Genomic DNA, 12,827 nt, shown 5'->3' on the forward strand with positions numbered 1-12,827 from the left:
AGAGCCCTCAATCAGGTGAGAGGGAGGCGTTGACGGGCGTGAGCGGCGGCCAATCGCGGCGAGGAGCCGGGCCGCCCCTCCCCTCCCGCCGCCGAAGCTGCCAGAGAGTCAGGTGGCTCCGGGATGCGCGGCCGCGGCGGCAGGAGGAGGCGGGCGGGGAGGAGAGGGATGCGGCGGCGGCTCGGCGGCACGCGCCGCCCGCCCTCACCCCTTCCCGCGCTGGGCTGAGGCGGATCCGGGCCGGGCCGCGGCGGCGGCACCCGCTGCCGGGCCGCATGAACAATAGGCGGCGGTACCGGCCCCGCCGCCCCCCGCAGCGCTCTGCTGCCGCGGGCGCCTCCCCCTATGGAGCAGCCTCGCCATGGAGCCCCTCACAGCGCTCAGCCAGGAGGGCGCGGGCGGCGGGGAACCGCCGGGCGGCGGACCGCTCTGGACGGCCGTCTTCGAGTACGAGGCGTGCGGCGAGGACGAGCTGAGCCTGCGGCCGGGAGACGTGGTGCAGGTGCTGTCCCGGGACTCGCAGGTGTCCGGCGACGAGGGCTGGTGGACGGGGCAGATCGACCAGCGCGTCGGCATCTTCCCCAGCAACTACGTGAGCAGCGGCGTGCAAGGGGGCGGCCCGGAGCTGCGCGCCCGCTACCCGCCGCCCCCCACCATACAGCGTAAGGAGCGCGGCAGGGGGGGGCGCCGCGGGTACCGGGGGCCGCGGCTGTGGGGAGCGGCGCGGCGAGGCGAGGCCCGGCCCTCGGCACGGACGGCCCCGCGAGGGCGGCCCCGGGAGCGGAGCGCGAGGCGGTTCGGCGCTGCGCCGCGCGGGGCTGCCTGGGGGCCTTTCCTGTCGGCAGCCCGGCGGTCTTCTGTCTCCCAGGTTCGGCAGCGCGGGCGCCGCGTTCGCGGTTATTGCCGTTTCCCTTTGTGAAATACCGTGCTTCTGTGGGCTATAAACCTTCACACGGCTGAAGCTTCGTGTGGCCTCCGGTGGCTCCCCTTTAAGAATGTCCTTAAGGAGAGAGACGTTGCTGTGTGGGAAGCGGTGGCTTTCTGCAACGATCCTTCGTTACTCGTTCATTATTTTCCTTGCTCCTAACCAGAAGTCTATTATCTTTTACTCCTACGTTAATTTGTGTTAGCAGGTTCCCGTTTGCCATTTCCCTAGTTACAAACGCTGCTCAATAACAACTCTGAATGAGTTTTATCAGAGTTTGGATATTTGGGCCTACCTGAGAGTTGTGTGATTAAGGTGTGATGCTGAAAGTATGGAGGGGTTGGTTTGTACCTAATTTCAGAGCAGTTTTGAAGCCTTTGAGCGATTTCATTTTTGCTTATTCTTGCTGCCACGTATAATTGCGGAAAGTGAAACAAGATGGAATGGATGTTATTAAATCTTGTTTCTGTCAGTATTGGCAATTCAGGCAAGAATAAAGTTGTGGGTTGGTGTTTTTTTTTGTTTGTTTGTTTGTTTTTTGGGGGGGAGGCAGAGATGAATCTTCATCTTTTCTAGAAAGTAAAAGGGGTGAAGATGCTTTGTCCTATCTGGGACATATCTCCAAGGAATACAACTAATAACTGCTTTTTTTTTTTTTTTTTTTTTCCTTATTCCACATCTGCTTGAAAGCATTTAGGTAGAGAGCTCAGTAATTTGTAGAATTACTCTTGGAAATATGAACAGACTGCTGGGCAGCAGTGGGGCTTGCTTTCATGCTGGAAGAGCATAGCGTATTTTTTCCCTCATGGAGAAAATGCTGCAAATGCTCAGTAGGTTTTGCCTCGTGATAGCTGGGAAGAACCACTTCTACAGAGATTCTTGAAACCTCAGCTTCTCTCATCCTTTGGGCTGTTTTAGCACAGTCTTTATAACTATGTTTTCTCCTGTCCTATTACACTTTCCGAGGCAAGGTAGTTCAAGAACAGTTGTGGAGTTGCACCATCTCCCTTTATCCTTGTTATCTTACCCTTCTGTTGCCCTAACAGGGCAGCACTGCCTCTTTTCTCAAGTAAGCAACCATAAGTTCATGATGCAATAGAATTTATTCCCCTGCAGTAAGTTTTTAACGTGCATTCTGGTGGTGGTGTGGTGTTTGTTTTTGTTTGTTTTTTAAGAAACAGTGAGATTTGGACAAGTGGAAAGGTTGGTTGCTTTTGAACTGGATTTTGAAGCTTGACTTCACAGATCTGCCCTTCACAAGGAGTGATGCTCCCTTTTAGTGTTGGCACTGCTAACTTGAGGGCTATTTGGAGTACTGATCCACTGTTAACTTGCTTAATGGAGTAATTCAGAGTAGTAATTTGTAGCAGTCATGCAGGTCATTCTAGAGATGTGCACCTCAGTGCAGAAGCTATTTTTAGTTGCTTCCTGAAGTTTGTCTTCATGTATCATGAAGGTGTTGGAGTGCAAGGTCTTGAGACATTGCTTCCACTGAGAGTTGTGGTATCGAGTGGCTGCACACTTCCAGCCATCCTGACAGCTCTCAGCCTTACCTCGATACCCTAAGGAGAACTACCAAGCATGCTCTCCCTGCATCCCAATGCAGGCTGTCAGCGATGGATCTATTTGAAGGACCCTCATTTACACTATGGGCTCTTATGCATGACAGACTCAGCTAAGTGGCTTAATCATATGGTGTAATGAATACCGATTAAACAACGATTACTTTGCAATTGTCAACTTCCCCACCGGTTAATGGCATACAGGCTCTAATTCCTTTTCAGTCCAAGACCAATGATAGCGCTTCTTAAGTTCTCTGGCAATACAATCTGCACCCTGTATGTTCCCATTGTCTCTACAGTTTATTATAGTGTGTCTTAAATTAACTTGAGCTTAGAGAAGGGTTAGCGTGTTCAGAAAGATAAGGGGAAATGAGTCTTTTATGTGCTACTGTAGCAGTGCAACCGACTCTGTGAAGTTAAACTAAATCAACACAAAATACTTCTGTAATTAAAAAGCTTGTCTAAAAGTGAGCTTTTTTCCTGATTAAACTACTTTTGAGGATGAGAAGGCCAGTCTGCATTAAAGAAACGTGCACTCATTCACGGCAAAGATGGCTCCTGCAAATAAAAGAACTCATTTCAAAATTCCGTGCAGTGTCGTGTCTTAAATTTCACCTGGAAGCGTAGATCTCGCTGGTGTGCCCCAGGCTGCTTCAGCTGTGCGCCCAGCAGGGCGTTACTGTTTGTGTAGGGGTGCAGCTGACGGCGCCCGCGCCGTTCGGTTTCCGTGCGTGGCCTTTTCCTCCCGGCGCGGCCCCGGGGGGAGCTGTCCCTTCAGCACCGCCGCTGTCCGGCCGCGGGCTGGCCGCGCTGCGCTCGCTGCCCGCGAGTACTGCTGCGGGCTTACGTGTTTGGTTCTTCTCGGACTTGTCATTGACTCCATTGTTCGTGGAACAATAGAGAAAAGAAAACAGGCATTCTTATTATGCGCTATATGCAGTAGTAAAAAATTGTTTTCCTTATTGCTGGCCCTGCATGCTCAGTATGCAGTCTGATCCATCTGTTTGTCACACAATTGTCAGTACTGTCAGAATTGGCAAACAGATCTCTTGGGAAACAAGCCTGCAAAGCTTTTAAAGTGTGGAGGAATAAGCTTGATTTTGGAAAGATTAAAATATTGTTAGTGGCATTTGAATAAAAACTTTCAAATACGGCTGAATTCAAGAGAAGATGTTTGATATTTACATTTAATTCTATAACAGCAAGCACTGTAGTCACATCAGTGGAGATTAGCATGTGGCTGTCTCTTGTTTTAGTTTTCAAAATTTTGCGCTATCAGTGATGGCAAGAAATTAGGATTTATCCTTAACTTTGTTTCAGCATGTTAAGACGATGATATTTTTAAGTGTATCATACACAGCTGTGATGTTGAAATCATCACCATTGAGTGACTACTTTATGGAAGTTTTTACAATACTACAAGTTCTTTTTTATTGTACTAGTTATTTAACAAATATTATTAGAAGGGACTACTGCTTCCATTTGTGTAATTTTGGGTAGAAAATTGGCCCATCTTATAAGGGTAAGGGTGAGGTTGGGCAATATGGACCTTGAGTAAATATATGGGCTGCATAGTTGCTAGCTAAACATTTACATCTTTATTTTTTTTTTTTTTTTCCCCCCCCCCCCCCCCTCTTTTCCTAGTCTTGGAGATCGACTTCTCAGAACTTGTTCTGGAGGAAATCATTGGCATAGGAGGCTTCGGAAAAGTATATCGAGCTGTGTGGATAGGAGATGAGGTTGCTGTCAAGGCAGCTCGTTATGACCCTGATGAGGACATCAGCCAGACCATTGAGAATGTCCGCCAAGAAGCCAAGCTCTTTGCAATGTTAAAGCATCCCAACATCATTGCCCTCAGGGGCGTGTGTTTGAAGGAGCCTAATCTTTGCTTGATCATGGAGTTTGCCCGTGGAGGATCATTAAATAGAGTGTTGTCTGGTAAAAGGATACCTCCTGACATCTTAGTGAACTGGGCAGTACAGATTGCAAAGGGAATGAACTACTTGCACGAGGAAGCAATTGTTCCTATAATTCACCGTGACCTGAAGTCCAGCAACAGTAAGTGCTATACAATTAACAGTAAGGGAACTGGGATCAATTTTCAGAAAGAAATAGTATATAGAAGAGAGGGGAATAACTCTTAATTTAGGAATCCTTTCTTGTGAACCACTGTATCCTCTAATTTAATCCGAGAGGGGTTTAGTTGTCTACAGTATGGTGCTACAGACCACAGAAAAACATGTGAATGCTGTTACTTTGTAGAAGTGACTTAAGTGACTGAAAAACTGTAATTGGAGTATTCTTCTGTAGTAGTTCTCATACATATGATGTCTTAGTTCTTCTGGCATTTCAGTGGATTCTGGTGTGTTCGAAAGAGCTTTTGAGCTTAAACTGTGCACCTTCTGTCTACTTTTTTGAAGGATAAAAATGTCTTTTGGAAAGATTAACACCCTAAAGCTTTTATTTTCTTTGCTGTATTTTGCTGTATGTATGAGATATAAGCTTAATTTCCTTACAGGAGATAATCTCTACTAAGTGGGAACTTCTCCCAGTCCCTCACAGAGCTATTGTTGACAGAAGCATTTTTTTTTTTTGGTAGAAATTTTTTTTTTCTCCAATTTTCTCCTATTTTTTTTCTCCAAACTTTATTTGAAGTCAAATGCACATACAGAACCATTATTTATGAATGTTAGAGCAAACTGCTGTGGTGGCTTAATGATCATCTCCATCCTGATGTCAGTTTGCAACTGTTTGGCTTTGGCCTTTCTCTGTGCTTATTTCTTTTCTAGATGATAAAAGAAATCAACAATCTGCATGTTAACTGCAGTGATTTAGTTAGATGTGTTAGTAGGAATCCATTTGTATTTATGACTTGAATTAATAAGAAGCACTATGAAATGGGTGGCTGAGATGCAGGCACATGCCCTCCTTTGCTTTGAGGAGAGTAACATTTAGCAGAGAGGCCTGACAGATGGGAATTTTTATATCTTAAATAGATTTGCTAGAGCTGGTATTAACCATTACGATGCTATAAATTTCAAGTCTGCAGTATCTCCCTAGGTTTTTTGTCTTTTAATCTTTTTTTTTCCTTTAGAACTAACTATGTATGTTTACTGCCACAAGTATTAACTTTTATTGCTGAGTTTGAAAATAGAAACTAGGAATTTTCAAATTTATTTCTGTATTATGCTACTAAAGTTTCCCTTTTTTCTTGAAAAATCAAAGCAATCAACATCTAAACTTCTTCCCTTTCAAGTGGCAATACGTATTGGCATATTAATAAAGTGAGAAGAAAGATTGAGTGGTTGTGTTAATTAAGGAAAGGCTGGCTTCATCTGTGAAAAAGAAATAATGAAGAGTTGCTTACCTAAGCAAATACTGTCTTATTTCACTAGCAGGCTGTTGAGACTTGATTGCTTAGTGTCTGAACATTTTGAGGCTTAGAAGGAAAGCTAATTCTAAAATAAACGGCTGTTACGTCCTGGCTTTTCACTGTTTCGTTCAGACTAGAGACTGCTAGTTGTGAAAGGAAAATGTACCAGTGCAATGAGAGGTGCTCGGGCACACAGGATTGCCAATGAAACTCAGATATGGGTGTTAGAAAGCATCTGTTCTGGCAGCAAAAAAAAAAAAAAAAAAAAAAAAAAGTCTCTTGTCAGAATGATTCAGCAGTACATAATTTGTGCTGTGCTGTAAATCTTCAGTGAGAAGTGAAAGGTTCTGCTAAATAAATTGCTAGAATTTTCCTCATTTGGGAAGAAACAATTGGAAGGGAATAATCAATGAGAATGCCTGTTGAATAATTCCAGGATGTTCTGTGTTTGGAGCAGAGCGGGGGAGAATTTCTAATTATTATTGGATCACCATGTATATACTGTTTGTGTTTTGTGTGGTTTTCTGATGTATCTAACTTTCCTATTGCTGTGGGTAGTTGAGAATGAATTAAGTTATCAGCTTTATGGCTGAGGAATTACAAGCTTGTTGCTTTTTTTTTTTTTTTTTTTTTTTTGTACAAGTTTTCACCCACCAACTGGATAGAAAGTAATGCATCTCTGCAGAAGGAACAGCTTCTGCTCGCCAGATCTTGGAAAGGATTCTTGCAGGCAACTTCTGCCATGTACTGAACATCTACCAGTACTCCAGAGCTGCCATGAGAGCATCTGTATTGGTCTACTGATTTGTACTGCCTAGCTTTAGTAATAACTACTTGTACAATTCTTCTACATCTTGTCTTCAAGAACCACCTGCTATCTTGGCCTTGTGCTGACTGTCTGAAGCTGCAGTAGTCATCAGTATGAGAGTTAGGAAGTTAGATGAGGGAGTGAGAAGGAACAGTTGGCTTATTTAAAGTCAGATTTCCTGCTGGAGTAGTAGAAGATCAGATAGTGCTTTGCTCTCAGATGCCTGCCTGTGTTCAGGCAGATGCAGGCTGCATAAGGACAATACTTCATGCCGAACCTTCTAAAAATAGTCGTATTACATTTGAAACTATGAAATTAGTCACATGAACACCTTAATGCAAGTCTGAGAAATTACCCAATTACATACCAGGATTTGAAAATATCCTTTTTAATCTGAGGTATTGCAGTTTTATCTGGAATCAACTAGTAGGTACCTCAACAGTGTTTTCAACATTTTGGATGGTGTAGTAAAGAATAGGGTTTCATTGCTCTAGGAGGTAACTCCATTTCGTATGGAGACTGAACCTTGTGAGATTATTTGGGAATTCTGGGTGGTGTAGTTCCTTGAGATTTTCTCAGTCAAAAAACACTCTGTCACAATTTTCTGTTTTCCTTTTAATCAAAAACTTAAACATCTTATTTTTGTTCCACCATTTTTCTTAATTTATTTGACATTTTTGTTATCTTACTTTTTTTTGTTTAAATTATTCTAATGCAGTTACAGTGTAGAAAGCATCCTGTAAGCTTTAGAAGCAGTGTTCATTTCAGTTAGAATTTTAATCTTTGGAGGTGAGGGTCTGAGCTGCCTGGATGTTATCAGGAAATGGGCGGATAAAATCTTTACAGAACAGATTGCACACCTGTGACTTATTTTTAGAGATCTGAAATTCTTTTGCTGAATGTCAGTTTGCAGCGAGTCTGGGAGGTGAGTGTTCCGCTGGAATCACCATCTCCCGTGTTAGCTGTCTAACTACAGAATAGAAAGAGGATAACCCAGGGAAGCTGTTCAGTTCTGTTGTGAGGGGATGAATCTTGCATTTGGTTCAAGAGACTCGGTTCTTTTTATATAAGAAATTAATCTTTTTTTTTAATCTGTTGACAGAATCATCTGATTCTTTCCTCTTTTCATCTGGTGGTATTGTTAACCTTTGTCTCTTCTCCTGCGTGTCAGTGCTCCACTGAGCATCTGCTACAGAATTGTTAGTAGGCCTCTCCCAGTGTGGAGGCATCTAAATCATGGAAATATGGAGCTACAGGAGGAAAAGAAAAAAAAAAGCAGTAGGAAATGCCCACTGAAGGAAACATCATCTGATTGGAGTCTTGTTTTTGGCTGTGGGAAGACGTTCGGTCAGTAATGCTGAAGATCAAAAAGGGCAGTCCTGCTGGTTTCAGTGAAGTACTGTAAATAATCAAGCTGTTTCAATTTGTCTGCCAGCACTAGATATGCCAGCATTGTTAGAGGAATAATGCCCATTAACTAATGCTGAAGAGAACTAGCAAAAGTATATATTTGCTCCTTTTTTTTTTTAGCTGGCTCAGCAAAACATGGTTGTTCTTTGCACAGCACTAAGATTTTGCTGAGGGTATTCATGCTACTTAGCAAAATGCTTTATAAAAGCTGCTATTTGCGTTCCACAGAGTGGCACGGATTAGCAGGGAAGTGATATGTCCAAGGTCAAAGAAAGAGGTAAGGACAGAGCTCAAAATAAAGCCCAGTAGTTCTGATTCATTCAAGTCGGTAGTTCTTTCCTTCTTGTTCTTTGGAGGTGTTCACCTCACCACCTACTAAGAGGACCAAGGTAAGTCTGTGGTATCCTGAGAATTAAAACTAGCTTTCTGAAGATCTCCTGAGTCTGCTATAGCTTTGATTATTAGTTTTATGCTGTTAAGCCTTTTTCAGTTCGTAAAAACGCTGGTAGAGCTGAACGATGGTCTATAAACAGTTGTTCCTAGGATTTAAAATGTTCTTTGTTCTTTATTTTTTTAAACTGTGGTCAGAAGCAAGGATGGTTTGCAACTAGTTTGAGTCCAATCTCAGGATGCCATGACTTGAATATTACATAGCAGTGCTGCTAACATATGGTTAGTTATTCCATTTCTTGTTGCAGTACTGGATCCCAATCCATTTGTAAATGACATTCTTCCTGTTGGTCCATTCTGAGAAGGAAAAATGCTTAATGTAAACCTCTTGCTCTATCTGATGGCATCACAGAGGAAAGTTTTCTCAGGGTCTGGTTAATGTACGTTGGCAGAGCAGTTTGCAAGTCTGCACTGCTATTACTGCTTCTTGCACTTCAATGTAATTTGCTGAGTAATTCTCCAGTGTTGTACTTTCTACCCAAATGGATTTCCTTTGTCAGTGCTATGAAATGAATGTGAGTAATGCTTCATATAAAGGATAGTGAAAGTATTTTAAGGACATCTGAGTATTTTAGGCTGGGTGGATTATTGATTTAGCCTCAGTTAGTTGGTCTTTTCTCCTGTGAGAGGAAAGTGAAATAAAAGTAATTTTTTTTTTTTGACAGAAGCTGTGTGATTAATTTGGATTAAAATAGTCCATATAGTAAAATCAAGTGTTTTATACTGCCTGAGTACACTCTTGGAGGTGATTAAAGGTGGCTTCTTAGGTTTGTAGTGGAAATGCTAAGTCATGGCTTGAATCAGTGATTGAGCACCTGGTAGGAAGGCAGGGCCAACCTTAGGGAGCTCAGGTGCATGCAGTGCAGCCAAATGACCAGAAGGGGTGGAGCCAGGATCCTCTCCTTCCCATTCCTCATATAAGTGCTGGCAGTGGAGGTGAGGGTATCTTGCTGCAGATCTCTGTGTACCTGGGGCCTTCTGAAGGTAAGTGGCTTCTTTCCTTTATTTCTGTGCCTATGGCTGTTGTACTTGAGCAAACTCTCAATTGCAGCCTAGCACCTTGCTGCTCTGCTGTCATTGCTGCACTTTCCCTCGTGTTACAAGGTTCTACACTTCAACAGTTACCAGATTTTGTGGATGTGCTGCATGGTATTGCTAATGGTGCTTAACTCGCAGTTCTGACTTCTCTGTTCTTTTTTGCATCTCCCCAGAGCATCAGTCTTTGTGCTGATGTTCTCATTGCTTCTACTGTGGTTAACAAATTCCTGAGAACTGTATACTTTTCTAAATGCAGTAATACGGTGATGAAAGTCTTCATTCTTACAACTTGTGTTGAATACAATGCAGTACATTAATTTCTTTTTTTATCATTTCAGAAGACATAAGTTTACACCTGAAGGCAATTCTAATTGATGCAATTGAGACAGTGGAAATTCAAAGAAAAAGGGAGACGGTTTACTTCATGTTTTTAAAAATTTTATTTATTTTAGCCTGCCTGAATAAGTGCAACTACTTTTTTGAGAGGTGTAACAGGTGCTTCCGTGCTGCAGTCTTGCTATATTCAGTATGCATTAGTAGGTTTCTGAGAGGATGTTTTCTTTTTGGAGATGTTTTGTTTTAGTTGAATATTAATTGCTATCTTCAATGTGAATTATGGGTCAAAAAAGGAAAGAATGGGAAATGATTCTGATGTGCAGAAGAATACTTTGAGATACTTCTGCCCCCACTAAGCAGCAAAAATACAATTTTACAAATGGAATTCCATGTTTTTGTAAAGAAGAATGGAAAGAGTTGATCTCATTTTTAGAAGTGAAGCTGTTTCAAACTTTTTTAAACCTACCTAATATCCTTTCCATTTCTCTCTGCTGCTGTGTATAGTTTTATACAGGGTTATTTGTCCTAAGAAAAAAATTAACCAAGCATTGTGATACTGAGCGCTTTCTCCCAATTGTGTGTGTGGAACCATAGAAGAGATGGGAGCAGGCACAGCCCCCATTATGCAGGAAATGTATCTCAGCATCTGTGTGCTGATCCCATGGCTTCAGTAGCTGCCATCTGTGCCAGAGCTGTGATAAATCTGCTTGTCTGAAATTTCTTTTAAAGCAGTAAGTTGAGAATGAGAACAGCTTTGTGGTCTTTCTGGGAAGTTGGGATGACTTTCAGCTGCATTTTTTTTTTTTTTTGTTCCTACATCAATCAACTTGACTTGGATTTTGAGAGACTTCTCTCAGCAGCTTAATTTTTGCTTTTCTCATCAAACAGTTCTCTTAATAATTTCAACATATCCAGTGTAGACAAACTTACTCTTGAAGCATCAGAAGTGTGATTTTTTTGCTGTTTGAAATGATGAATTGCCACCGAGGATGATTTCCTTAATTTTGGTAATAATCTATTTTGAAGTTGGTGCACATTCCTTTATAATGATAAAAGCTTTAAGTTATTGGGAAGATCACAAGATGTAGCATTTGATTTAGGTGGCTGCTTCTTGGTATGTGTTTGTGATTCCAGGGTAGTTTCAGTTAGATTGGGGTGACTTTGTATTCCAATTGGTTGCCAGAATCGTCTTGGATATTTCACGATTGCTTATTGATGGTCACACTGCTGATGGCAAGCTACACGTAGCCTCTGTCAGACCAGAAGGTTTTCCAGATATGGGAAAGTAGTAACAAAAACATGCACTAAGAAGAGAAACTATCACAATGCATGATGATTTAAAGTTACATCATTAGAGTTCATTAGTGTTTGTTATATAAGGGAGAAGAATGCTTACTTGGATAACACTACGTCTTTGGGTCCCAGCCTGTGGAAGTCACTGTGATGTTGATGGTAGCATGGTGCAGCTTCTGTGAATATAGATCTGAACGTTTTTCTGAAATCCCATATCTGCTTTGAACAGTGTACTAAAGTTCTGGGTGATTTTGAGCTACAGGGTAGGATCCCAGTTGTGCCACGCATTCCTCTACTTCCTCAAAAATACTTTTGGAATCTGCTTTGACTGTTAAAAATGTTAATGGATTAGCTGCTTGTGTTGTGGCTGCAAGCCTTTAGTTAAATCGTGAGTGTGACTTCAACCTTATTGATTTACGGACTTGCTGCTTATGTGTGGCGAATGATAGTGTAGCTTTATTTACTAGTAACTGAGGGAAATATTTCTACCATTAAGGTTTTGCTCATAGCAACGCTTACTGTGCTTAAATTGGGGATTCCTGGAGCATTTCAGGGGCACTGTAAAGAATTGCTGATATGGAGAACAGTGAAAGGGCTGGTAGGGCATGTCCTACAAGGTAAGGTTGAGGTCACTTGGGTTGTGCAGTGTGGGGAAGGTGAGACTGAGAGGTGAACTCATTGCTCTGAAACTTCCTGAGGAGGGAGAGCGGAGAAAGAGGTGCTAGTTTTTTCTGTCTGGTCACCACTGATGGGATGTGCAAGAATGGCACAAAACTGTGCTAAGGGAGGTTCAGACTGGACAGTGGGAACTACTTACTTGCAGTGTGGACTGTCAGGTACTGGAGCAGGCTTTTGAGAGAGGTGGTTGATGTCCCACACCTGTTGGTGTCCAAAAGGCATTTGGATAATGCCCTCGGTAACAGGCTTTAACCTTTGGCTAGCACTCAGGTGGCTGGAGTCAATGAAGGTCCCTTCCAACTGGACTGTTCTAAATAATTGCTGCAAAGATGACATGGGGTGCAGAGGGGCAGTGGGATGCATGTGAATCATGGCCTCAGCAGCTCTAGAATCACAGAATGTTGAAAGGGACTTTAAAGTTGATCCAGTTCCAAGCCCCGCTACCCAAAGCCCTATCCAACTGGATTTGAACATTTCCAGGGATGAGATGTTAGGCTTTCCTGATGTTTTTCCTATTTGGGTATATACCTAGGAAAAGAAATTAGAGCCTTCCATTGCTCTTGATGTGTGTTTTTTTTGTTTTTTTTTTTTTTTTTTTTTTGGTTGTGAAATGATCCTGGAAAGAAAAATCCTGTAATTTTAGTTATCAATAGAAAATTGTCTAATTCTACTTACTGAAGTGCTATCAATCTTGCCTTTGGATAGATTGATTTGATTTTTTTTTTTTTTGTTTGTAATCATTCACATAGCGTGACTTTGTTATGATTATGGTCTTCTGGCAACTGAAGGACATGCCTAATGTTTCATCATGTTGCTTTGTAGCTCAATGTGATTAAGAAGCATTAGTCAGAACTAAAAACAATGTAACACTTCAAGAAAGTGGACAGCTTTCTGATGGTTTTGATAATCATTTCTGATGGTATGAGCTGTTGTCTTATGTGGACTTGTGCAATG

General features: G+C 42.3%; 1 protein-coding gene across 3 annotated transcripts in view; it reads left to right on the forward strand.

Annotated features, from left to right (window-relative positions):
- Positions 1-325: 325 nt before the first annotated feature.
- MAP3K9 (mitogen-activated protein kinase kinase kinase 9) overlaps positions 326-12,827 on the forward strand; it is a 48,326-nt gene continuing 35,824 nt past the window's right edge. For 2 of the 3 annotated variants that reach the window (XR_008209094.1, XM_052693652.1), the window contains exons 1-2: positions 326-662; positions 4,132-4,545. Coding sequence is in view for 1 of the 3 variants with exons in the window: in XM_052693652.1 (XP_052549612.1) it covers positions 362-662; positions 4,132-4,545 (715 nt within the window). In the remaining 2 variants the exon portion in view is untranslated. Of the gene's footprint in view, positions 663-4,131; positions 4,546-9,389; positions 9,513-12,827 lie in introns of those variants that run through there. The other variant, XR_008209095.1, reaches the window with a different exon arrangement.

Source organism: Tympanuchus pallidicinctus, unplaced genomic scaffold (genome assembly GCF_026119805.1).
Source record: "Tympanuchus pallidicinctus isolate F22 unplaced genomic scaffold, pur_lepc_1.0 scaffold3, whole genome shotgun sequence".
In the NCBI taxonomy this organism is placed as follows: Eukaryota; Metazoa; Chordata; class Aves; order Galliformes; family Phasianidae; genus Tympanuchus; species Tympanuchus pallidicinctus.